Source organism: Solanum pennellii, chromosome 10 (assembly GCF_001406875.1).
Source record: "Solanum pennellii chromosome 10, SPENNV200".
NCBI classification, from domain to species: Eukaryota; Viridiplantae; Streptophyta; class Magnoliopsida; order Solanales; family Solanaceae; genus Solanum; species Solanum pennellii.
In genome coordinates, this window is record NC_028646.1 from 26,030,434 (window position 1) to 26,041,381 (window position 10,948).

Below are 10,948 nucleotides of genomic sequence, written 5' to 3' on the forward strand. Positions count from 1 at the left end.
TCAGGCATTTACTGATCCTCTGCCTAACTTTTCCCCAACTTCCTTAGATCAATAGCATACTTTTCCATTCTAATCCTATAACATGTAGCAACAACAGATAACAATCAAAACATAGAATTAGCGACACCAACCTTGTTCAGCCCCTTGAACAGAAGTAGATTCTCTTGGTGAAGGAGTCGACAATGCTGCCAATATGTTAGGATCAATTGATCCCGCATGCTTAAGTTGTGCAATAACATCTACAATAACTACTTGTCGCACAATTTTCTTTTTTCCCTCCATTTGTATCTCCATTTTCTGCATCCTTTCTTACATTTGCTGCATTCCATCAGTTGTTGCACTTAAAGTTGATTCTGAATTGCCAACTTTTTTTTTTCAAACTAGTCTTTGTAACTCCTGCGCCATGTAGTCTTAGACGTCCTGGATGTTCAGGACCCATGACGCTTGAAAATGCATCAACATACTCACCATTTATGCTTATTTGATTTTCAATTTCCTCTATTTCAGCCTACCAAAACATATCCAACAAACACAATATGAAATAAATAATTGATCTCAATAAAAAAAATTAAAAATAGACAGTACACATACAATTTTACTAGTAGTATCTTCATTTGAAGACTTGTACAAACGCCCGGGTTTTCTTGTTCTTGTAACCACAAAGAGATCCTTAGATGATACTGTCTCCTTATATTTCTCCTAGTCACATTGAAATGTATATCAAAAATACACTCACACTGGAATAAAAAGTCCCAAAATTTTATTAAAAAAATAATATATAAGAGAACAAACCAACTTATTACGAACTAAAGCAAAACTCTTTTTGCCAGCAGTGTGTGGATTCATCAGTTTTTTTCGATTCTTTGCATTTGTTTCAGACATTTTCTGCAAAGAAAAAATTAATCAATAATGTTAATCTAGGTAAGAACTGCATTTTATGCATTTGTTTCAGACAACATAAAGCTGCAATTTGCCACAAATCATCTAGGTAAGAAATGTTTGTTAATGCGTGTTTCTGCGCAGAGAAGAGAACTTGTATTAGTTCCATCATCTTCTTTATTTTAGTTACAAAATGCACATGTAGAAGACCTTTTTTTCATCTTCTTTATTGTGTTTACAAGTTATTTTCTTTTGACAACTTTGTTGTTGGAGAAGTTGAAGGAGAAGACCAGCTATATTAGATGAAATATCCAAACATGCTAGACACAGAGATGCTACTGGAAACAGAGGTACTATTTTATCTAATAGCTTTGAAGTGTTAGGGGTCACTAGGTGGGAAGAAGCTGGGAAGGGAGCAAAAATCAGGAGGTATAATACAAATGCTTCTTATTCAGAAAAAATTGAGATTCTGAACTACATTTTTACCTTGAATTTTTCAGAATTCCAATATTTGAGAAGCTCTCTAAATTGACATTCTGGAATATGACCAGGCTTTTTTTCCATTCGAACTGCATCAGTGTCATATGGATCAGAATAATTCATCTTCAAATCACTTCTATGTCTTCTCCAAGCATCTCGAATTGTTACCATAGTCCAATTGTACGCAGCTTCAGGAATAATGTATTTCTCCTATAATTTTAAGTAATTCACTTAGCCAATAGATGTAAAATAGTTTTACAATAATTAATTATTGTAAACTACATACCTTGGTATAATCCCATAAATCCTTTTTAGTATCCATGTTCCTCCAATCCAATATATCAAATGGGCAAAGAGTCGCATTTCTAGCCAATGTTCCTAGGAAGCTACTTAGCTCTATGACAACATCATCAGTAGGACCAACAGGTTGATTTTGATTGTTTAGTATGATCAACTTACGCTCTTTTCAGGCATGAACATCATGCATTTGCGTTCTACCTATTTTATTTGGACTGGAAACATCTTCAGCTATAAGAAAATACAAGAAATATAATTAAAAATTATGGATACATTTAATAGGTTTGTAAGCTTATATGTTACCTTGTTCTTCAGGTTGATCATTTGTTTGAGGAGTGACAGAATTCATTTGCACATGCTGCTCAAGATAAAAAAAAACATAAAACATGTAAAAACAGAATGTATTCGAACAAGTCCACAAGATCCTTGTCAATCATCAACTTCCATCCAATCCCAATCAGTATCATCAAAGTCATCCTCCTCCTCTTCCGATGTTTCCATAGCTTCATCTTGTGAATGTTGTGCAATGGAAGGAGCATCGATGATATCAATAGGAAGATCTTCTCTCGACCATCTAACATCTACATCAAGTACTCTTTCTGATGGACCAATATCATCATTAGGCTCTCTCCAAAATGTTTCTTCAATATTAGAACAATTCTCTTCCTCCAAATTATACAAATCCACAGGGACTTTGTTTCTTGCATAATAAACATTTTTCTCAACTGGGTCTTCCACCTAAAAAACTTGATGCACTTGAGATGCTAGTACAAAAGGATCATTTGTACTACATTTTTTGTTGAAATATACCCGAGTCAATCCATATTCATCGACTTCATTATGAAACCAATCACAATTAAAAAGTACAACACTTAAGCAACCCCAATAATCAGTCTCAATGATATCCTGAATAATTCCATAATAGAGAACCATCCCATCAACAGGAGTTTGGTCCCTCGCACTAGCAAAACCATCTGTTGTGGCTGGCAAAGTCACTCCACTATTCTGAGTTTTGCAAGGGGCATCCCGTGTCTTCGTATGAGATCGATATCCATTAATGAAATATCCAGTATATCTTTTTTCCACAAAGTTAGGCCCTTTATCTAGCCATTTTAAATGATTGGACACTTCAATATTTGTAACTTTGTCCCTAAACCAATCACCAAATTCTCTACTATGGACATGTGCTTTTACCCATGCATTGCCTCTAGTAAGATTATCAGTTAAGCTCTTATGTTCCCTGTAAGCATGTAATGTAATTTATTCAAAGTGTATTTATAAATGAATGAAATTTGGAATACATTATCATAAACGAATATTTTATCTTACTTGATAAATGCCTCTACTTGTTCATTTCCTGTATTGAACAAAGTATATCGATGTGCTTCAAACAACTCATGCTGCTCCATATTAATAATCTTGCCTTTCCTTATATTCTCACTTCCAATTGGATGACCTGTCTTAGGAAATAAAGGTGAAATACCACTTTCCTCTGTTTGAATGTTCTCATCATCCTCTGTTTCACACATACTTAATTTTGTCTTCACCGTATTCGGTAGGTATATGGAAATAAAGTTCAAACAATCTACAGCTGAAATACCTTCTACCATTGATCCTTCAGGATTTTTTCGATTACGAACAAGCCCCTTGAAGTCACACATAGTTCTTTCTGTAGAATACATCCAACGCAAATGAGTTGGGCCTCCAAGCTTAATCTCATCTACTAGATGGATAGGCAAATGTGTCATTATATCAAAAAAAGATGGAGGAAAAATCTTTTCAAGCTCACATTCAATATCTATGATTTCTGCTTTCATCTTTTCAAGATCGCTTTTTCTAATAACCTTGCTACATATGGCTCTAAAAAAATTCCCCAACCTAATCAACACCATAGCTACATCTTGGGTAACACTTTTCTGACTGCAACCTGGAGTAAGTAATGCATTATGAAATGAGCAACATGACTTTTGTATCCTGATACATTCATCTCTTCAATTTGCACACGACTTGATATATTAGAAGCACACCCTTTTTGTAATTTGGCATCTTTTAAGACGGTGCAAAATAACTTTTTCTCATCTGGTGTCATAGAGAAAGAAAATTTAGCTAGATGGATATTTCCTGTATCACAATCTTTTAGAGGTTGAAGCTCTTTACGTATTCCTATTTCATACAAGTCATAGCGAGAATTTATATGATCTTTGGAATTTCCAAGTATATCCAATAACGTCCCAAGCACACTGTCACAAATATTCTTCTCTATGTGCATCACATCAAGATTGTGCCTCAATTTGTTTGTTGCCCAATACGGCAACTCAAAAAAATGGATTTTTTTCCATGGACCATCATTCTTTCATTTTCTTTTCTTTTTGTTCTTTCCAAATACATTATTGAATTCACGAAGCTCTGTGCACCTGATAATGGGGTAGGTGCAACTTTATGCTCCTCTTTACCATTAAATGATTTTTTATCTCTTCTAAATGGATGATCAGGAGGTAAGAATGCCCGATGACCCAAGTAACACATCTTACGACTATGTTTGAGATACTGGGAACAAGTATTATGGTTACAAGTGGGGCATGCCAATCTCCCCTTGGTGCTCCATCCAGAAAGCATTGCTAGAGCTGGAAAATCACTTATTGTCCACTATAAAGCTGCACGCATTAGAAATGTTTGATTAGTTACATCATCATATGTTTCAACTCCCACTTCCCATAGTTCCTTCAACTCCGCAATCAGTGGTTGCAAGTATACATCTATATCATTTCTCGGAGACGATGGACCTGGAATAATGATTGACAACATAATATTCTCCAACTTCATGCAAGTCCATGGTGATAAATTATAGTTCATTAACATAACTGGCCATGTGCTATGGGAAATGCTCATAGTTCTGAATGGATTGAAACCATCACTTGAAAGACCCAATCTAACATTACGAGCATCATTAGCAAAGTCAGGATGCAATGAATCAAAATCCTTCCAAGCTTCACCATCTGCAGGATGTCTTAAATTTCCATCTCTAAGTCGTTCAGTATCATGCCATCTCATAGCTACAAATGTTTCAGAACACATGAATATCCTCTGAAGCCTAGGCTTTAAAGAAAAGTACCTTAAAACCTTCACTGGAATTTTCGTAACATTATTATTTAAGTCATTACGAACACTCTTCCATCTTGAAGCTCCACACACAGAACAATTATCTAACTTTGCACTGTCATTCCAAAATAACATGCAATCATTAGTGCAAGCATGTATTTTCTCATAATGAAGACCCAACTCTTTTATGACCTTTTTTGCCTTGTAAAACGAGTCGGGTATCTGAGCAAATGGAAATGCCTCTCTAATCAAGTCCAACAAATCTGAAAAGGACACATCAGTCAACTTGTGAATGCATTTAAACAAGTATAGTCGAATGTTATAACTCAACTTAGAAAAATTCTTACACTCCGAATACAACTCTTCTTTCCCTTCCTCCACTAATTTAAAAAAATCTCTTTGCATCTTCAGGTGGACCTCTCTCACTCCTTCATGTCTCTGATCATCTACTACATTTCTAAAAGTATCATGAAGTAATCTATCAATGTCGTCATGCATGTTAGAAGTTTCTTCTTCATTGGTTGGATGTGGCGTATTTCTTGGGGAAAATCCTTCTCCATGAAAAACCCATTTGGTGTATCCATGAACAAATCCATGACAAATCAAATGATCCTCTACCATATTTTGACAATGCCAATTACGATTAAAGCACTTCTTACAAGGACACAATATTTCATTTCCTTGCGAAGCTCGTTCAAATGCTTTATCAAGAAAATCATTAACTTCATGAATATATTCATTGGTGGATCTTCGGAGATTCATCCAACTTTTATCTCCAAAATCCATTTAATATATATCCTACATGACATGACCAACAAATTAAAGCCAATAAATTCATGAGTACAAGCAATCTCGGCAGAACATAACCTTTCAAACTTTTAGATTAATCGAATCTCAAACCTTCACACCAATTCAACACCAAAAATTGACAACATTAATAGTATAACCCAATTGACAAGTTATTAGAAGATTTCACCATTTAAGAAACTTTATACACATAAATGACTAAAGGCACGCTAAAAAAGATTTCAAAGCAATAAGGGCAGATTTCAAGAATTAATGAGATGAGCAAGAAAATTAAAAGAACTAGGTGGATAGTCGCAACCTTCCTGTTCTATGCTCTTTAAACTTATCGAATTTTGTTAAAGATGAAAGACTAAGCTCTACATATCACAAACAAACATGAGAAAAATAACTACTCAAATTAATCCGATAAGTAAGAGGAAGCAAGCACACAAGCTGAAATAGAGGAACAGTAAAGCAACCAGACAACTAGATACTATGCTAACCAAACTTAAATAAAGTCGATGGATAACTCCTAAAACATACTTGACTAAAATCATTCAAAGGAACCAACCAGTGATTGAAGCCATATCACTAGCTAACAAAACAACAATAAACACAATACCACTGCTTATACCTCAAACAACTAAGATACACTCAATTTGAAGCCAAACTATCCATCACTAGGCACCAACAGTAAATCAAAGAAGAAAAGAAACATTCGAACAAAGGAGAAAAAAGGTGACAGTAAGCTTCACATTATAAAAATCAAATTCCGGCTAAAACAAGTTGAGGTCTAAAGGATTATCTTTTCGAGGCAGCGACACTAAGACGAGAACACAAAAAGATTTTTAATCGATTCTTATACAGTTCTACAGTTTAACCTTAAATCCTTTGCAAGTTTAACCCAAAATTACTCAACTGTCACTTAAATTTAGAAGTGTTTTCTTTTCCTGTTTCAGTATGCATCACAAATTTAATCAAGGGAAGTTTATACACTACCTAGATTAGAACAAAAAAAACACAGATTTAAGCTAACCCATTGTTTACTCTTTGAGATTTTTTTACAAATAATCCAATGGAGACTTACAATTCATGAACTAACATAGAAAACTTAAACATTACTCACCTTTATATGGAAGAATTGTAGTCGACCCTAGCTGTCCAAGAGAACCAACGAGCTTCACCAAAAGCTTCTTGTTCAAGAGTCTGTTATCCACACCAAAAGCTTCGCTGTACAAGAGCTTAGAAATCGTTCCCTCTTGTTTTCCACATCAAAAGCTCGCTGAAAACTTCGCTGTCCAAGAGCTTCAGTCGTCCCCTTCGTCGTTCCTCGCCATTTCGCTGAGAGTAGATTTAGGGTTTTTTTAATTTTAGTTTTCGCTGAGATAAATATGTTTATATTTGGAGGGAAATATATTGTTTTTAGTTTCTTTAATGAGAGATAATATTTTTTCCTAAAAAACAACTGTTGCCATAGATTTCGCTAGCCGTCGTCATAGAGTTCGCTATTGCAACAGTTATGAATTTGTAGCCATAGAATCTCTATAGGAATGGTTATAGGGATGATGCCACAATTCATTTAAATAATTGTTCTATTAGGTTCAAGAATATGTGTCCACGGTTATAACTGTTGTAATAGGTGAGCTATTGCTACGATTAAATAACTATGGCTACATAAGTGTTGCTATAAGTCAAATTTCTAGTAGTGAATGGTCATTCTTCAGGTGAAGTTTCGAGTACTTCCATTCTTGGTGAAGTCGATAAACTGAATTCAAATTATTTTCTTGGATCAACAGAGAGCAAAAAAGTAAATAAATGTAACTTCAAGGTAAAAGGCTTAGAATAGTTTGACATGGCATGAGTAACCTTCTCCACAAGTTGTTGATTATTGTCATGACCAATTTGTTGTTTGTGTTTGTGATCATTGTTTTCATCACCCTTATTTCTTACCAGATCATCTTTCCTGTATGTTTTTATTATGAGAAGTCATCTTCCATGTTGGATTCTCGAAAGTAGAGAAATTCCAGAATGTCTTAAATGAGTATGGCTGATAAATTTCATGTGTTTGTTCTTGACCATTGTTATCCAGTGTAATTTCACCCAAAGTCTAGTGTATTTCATTTTCTATTGTAACCTTGTAAATCAATAGTAATTGTTTCCTATTCAAAGTTGATCCTAATTCTATGGGGGTTAGTTGTTTTGCTGCGCATTTAATTAAGCTAAAAGGTTATGTATGTTTTTGCTTTTTTCTTCCATTATAATTTTATTTCTTATCTTTAATGTTCTCTTCATCGCAATTTATTATAGGAAAAATTTGAAGAAATATTACAGGAAAAAATAACTTCTCAATCTGATATGGATCCATGTGAAGCATACTATAAAGCTGCTGGGAAAGAAAAAAAGAAAAGAATATACAGACATGGATCTGAAGCAAAAACTTACTATGGGTAGAATCTTTGTGTCTCATCTATAGCACCTTCAGTTTCTCAATCAACAACGACAAGAAATATGGATGTGTTTGTAAAGAAAATGATTCTTGTCCTTACTAATAATTTTCTTCAGATTATTATGGATCGGGTACAACAAGTGGTTACTCCTATTGTCAATTCATCACTTGTGACACCCATGGTGCCTCCTACTACTACTAATGAGGATGTGTTTCATCCCGTAGTTTCAAGTGATGAGGGTATCCCTTAATTAGTCTCTGGAAGTTTTATTTTTTGATGTTGTCTCTCTTTTTGAAAAGTACAAATTGTGCATAGCAGATGAATTGAGTTCTCTTAAGAACAATTAATAAATTGTTTCGATATTTTACACGGTGAATATGTGATTTGTTCTATCTACAGATTTTGAATCCTCTAAATATTATTTTTATGAAATATTTGTTTTTTAGAGGTATTTAGTAATATTTTAGCGACAAATTTAGTGACGATCTGGTGGTTGCTATAAAAAATATTGGCAACGCATTAGCAACGAAATATTTTAGTGACAAATATGCTGGTTCAAATAGCAGAATATCTTGTGACAGATTAGTGACAATAATTCCATCGCAAATTTATTTGAAATGATGAAATCAATGATGAAATTAGCAACGAATATTTTGTGAAGGATTAGTGACGAAAATTCAGTCGCAAATTTCTTTGAAATGACGTAATTAATTCTGAAATTAGCTACGAATTATATAAGTATAACGACGGATCAGTCTGTCACTAACAAGTAGCGACAAATATCATTCGTCTCTAATTCGTCGCTAAACTTGCAACAAAACTCATTTTTCGTTGCTAAGAGATTACGAATGAGCGAAATAACAACAACCAACAATCCGTTGCAAATCCGGATTAGCAACGGAAAAACATTAATTGGCGAACGGATTTCATCCATCGCTAAATACTATTTCTTTTAGTGAGTAAAGCATGTTGGTTTATGGTTCATAAGTCTGAACTGTCGGATAGTCAAGCAATAAGGGTCTAAAAGACCTTGGAAAGAACCAAAGGAGAACACACTTAATAAAGAGATTTAGAGGCGTAGTAAATGTCAATGGACAAATTACTTCCTCCGAATTTTATTTTGTAATATTTCTTCTTGAAAAGGGATCCACATATTTAAAGAAGATATGTCTTTTGTGGACTCATCCTTCTTTGGAAAGAGGTTGTTAATAGTAAGATAGATTCAATCTTGAGTAACCATACTTGAGAGTTGGTTGATCTTCCTCCAGGAAATAAACTTTTGGGTTCAAAGTGGATCTACAAAAGGAAAAGAAAGTTGATGAAACTATTGACAAATAAAACGTAAGATTTGTTGTCATAGGTTCTAGACAATAACAAATCCTTGATTATTTTGACATTCTAAATAAGATTATATCAATTCAGATGTTAATTGTTTTAGTTGCAAATTTTTCAAATGGATGTGAAATATTTTTTCCGAGGAAGAAATTTACATGGAACGACTCGAGAGCTTTGTAGTTCCTGGTGAAAAAAAAAGTGTGTAAACTTGATAATAACTTTATGGACTAAAACAAAGCGCCCAAATAGTGACTTGCGAAGACTTATAAAAGGCCTAACCAGAGAGAAAATTGATAGATTATCAAAGGGAATGAGCCTACGGCGAAGGACAAGTCATTGAGGCGGTAACTCTACCTAGAAGACTGGAGATCCCAAGATCTAGGTTCAAGTAGATCAAAAAAGGTCATTAATGACGGTTCAACATTGTCAAAAATATTTTTATGGTTCATTCTCATGATAAGACAATGTTAAGTAACAAAGATAAAGGCATTAGAACTTTTTAATGATTTCTAAGTTTGATACAGGGTACATCAAATGGTATATCTAGGGGATAACACATTTAGAAATCACATATGTAAGTGTGAATATAAAAGAGCAATTCATGCTATTAATAGAGAAACATTGTTACAACTAATTCGTCAAAAAAGGGGGTAAGGAGAAAGATGTTCGTGCAAATTCTCTCATTTTATACTTTATATTTTTACTATTAAATTTATTTAAATAAATTAGCTTACAAATTTTAATATTTAGAGAGAGTTGTTTGTTACTAAATAAATTCAATACAATATTTTTAATGTGAGTTGTTTAATACTTACTAATTGAAAATGCAAATATATCACCACATGACGTTTGTGATCTTAATTGAATGTATTTTCTGTTGATATATACATGATTTTCTAAAAATTTGTATTTTGAACAATCTATAAAATTGCATACATATTAAAACTACAACTTACAATTTCTTTGTAAAAATGTAGATGGTTTACCGCACTTCCGTTTTTAAATTGAGATGATATATTCTTTTTAAATTGAAAATGGATGATTTGTGAGTGATCAATTTATTAAGATGAAAATTATTTACCCTAAAATATTTCAAGTGAAAAAATAGAAAGCATGACTACAAAATTGTTCTTCTCCTATCTCGTTAGAAGGTCATTAAAAATGATATTGTCAAGCAATCATCTACTTCGACCCAATTCAAAAATAGAAAAATGCATAATTATTATAGGGCAACCAATGAACTTTCACTTAGTAAAAAATAATTCTTGTGCATTACTAATCTTTGTGTTATTAATTTTATACCAAAAAATCCCTCGGTGTTTGGTTGCGATTAGTGGTGGCAAATGGGCGGGTTGGGTCAAATGTGGGCGGGTTGAAAATGGGTAAACATAAAATGGGTAATCATTCAACCCGCCCATATTTGATATGGGTAAAAATGGGTTGGGTAAAATACTACTTTACCCATATTTTACCCATATTTCATGAATAGATAGTTCTTTACTTAAGAATTCAATATGGAGAAAATAATTTAATCTTTTTTTTAGATGAAATCTATTGAAAATGCTTCATTTAGTTTTATTTTATTATAAAAGTAAAAAAAAAAAAACTTTAAAAGAATCTTTGGG

The 10,948-nt window shown here is 33.3% G+C and overlaps 2 protein-coding genes across 2 annotated transcripts; both read right to left on the minus strand.

The window, feature by feature from the left end:
• Positions 1-328: 328 nt before the first annotated feature.
• On the minus strand, positions 329-1,530 carry LOC107001163. The gene is made up of 4 exons (XM_027912106.1): positions 1,366-1,530; positions 793-885; positions 592-699; positions 329-508 (listed from the first exon to the last, which is right to left on the minus strand). Exons 1-4 carry the CDS (start codon positions 1,528-1,530, stop codon positions 329-331), a joined length of 546 nt encoding a protein of 181 aa, XP_027767907.1.
• Positions 1,531-4,302: 2,772 nt separating this feature from the next.
• Positions 4,303-5,541, minus strand: LOC107001164. The gene is made up of 2 exons (XM_015199315.1): positions 5,103-5,541; positions 4,303-5,018 (listed from the first exon to the last, which is right to left on the minus strand). The coding sequence occupies exons 1-2, from the start codon at positions 5,539-5,541 to the stop codon at positions 4,303-4,305; spliced, it is 1,155 nt and encodes a 384-aa protein (XP_015054801.1).
• Positions 5,542-10,948: the final 5,407 nt, after the last annotated feature.

Bases quoted from the DNA above. Each gene is read 5' to 3' on its own strand.
- LOC107001163 (XM_027912106.1), bottom strand. From the start codon at position 1,530: ATGGTAACAATTCGAGATGCTTGGAGAAGACATAGAAGTGATTTGAAG. The intron at 886-1,365 runs GTAAAAATGTAG...TTTTCTTTGCAG, and splicing joins GGAATTCTGAAAAATTCAAG to AAAATGTCTGAAACAAATGC. The intron at 509-591 runs GTATGTGTACTG...ATGTTTTGGTAG, and splicing joins AAGATACTACTAGTAAAATT to GCTGAAATAGAGGAAATTGA.
- LOC107001164 (XM_015199315.1), bottom strand. From the start codon at position 5,541: ATGGATTTTGGAGATAAAAGTTGGATGAATCTCCGAAGATCCACCAAT. The intron at 5,019-5,102 runs GTAAGAATTTTT...TGTCCTTTTCAG, and splicing joins AGAAGAGTTGTATTCGGAGT to ATTTGTTGGACTTGATTAGA.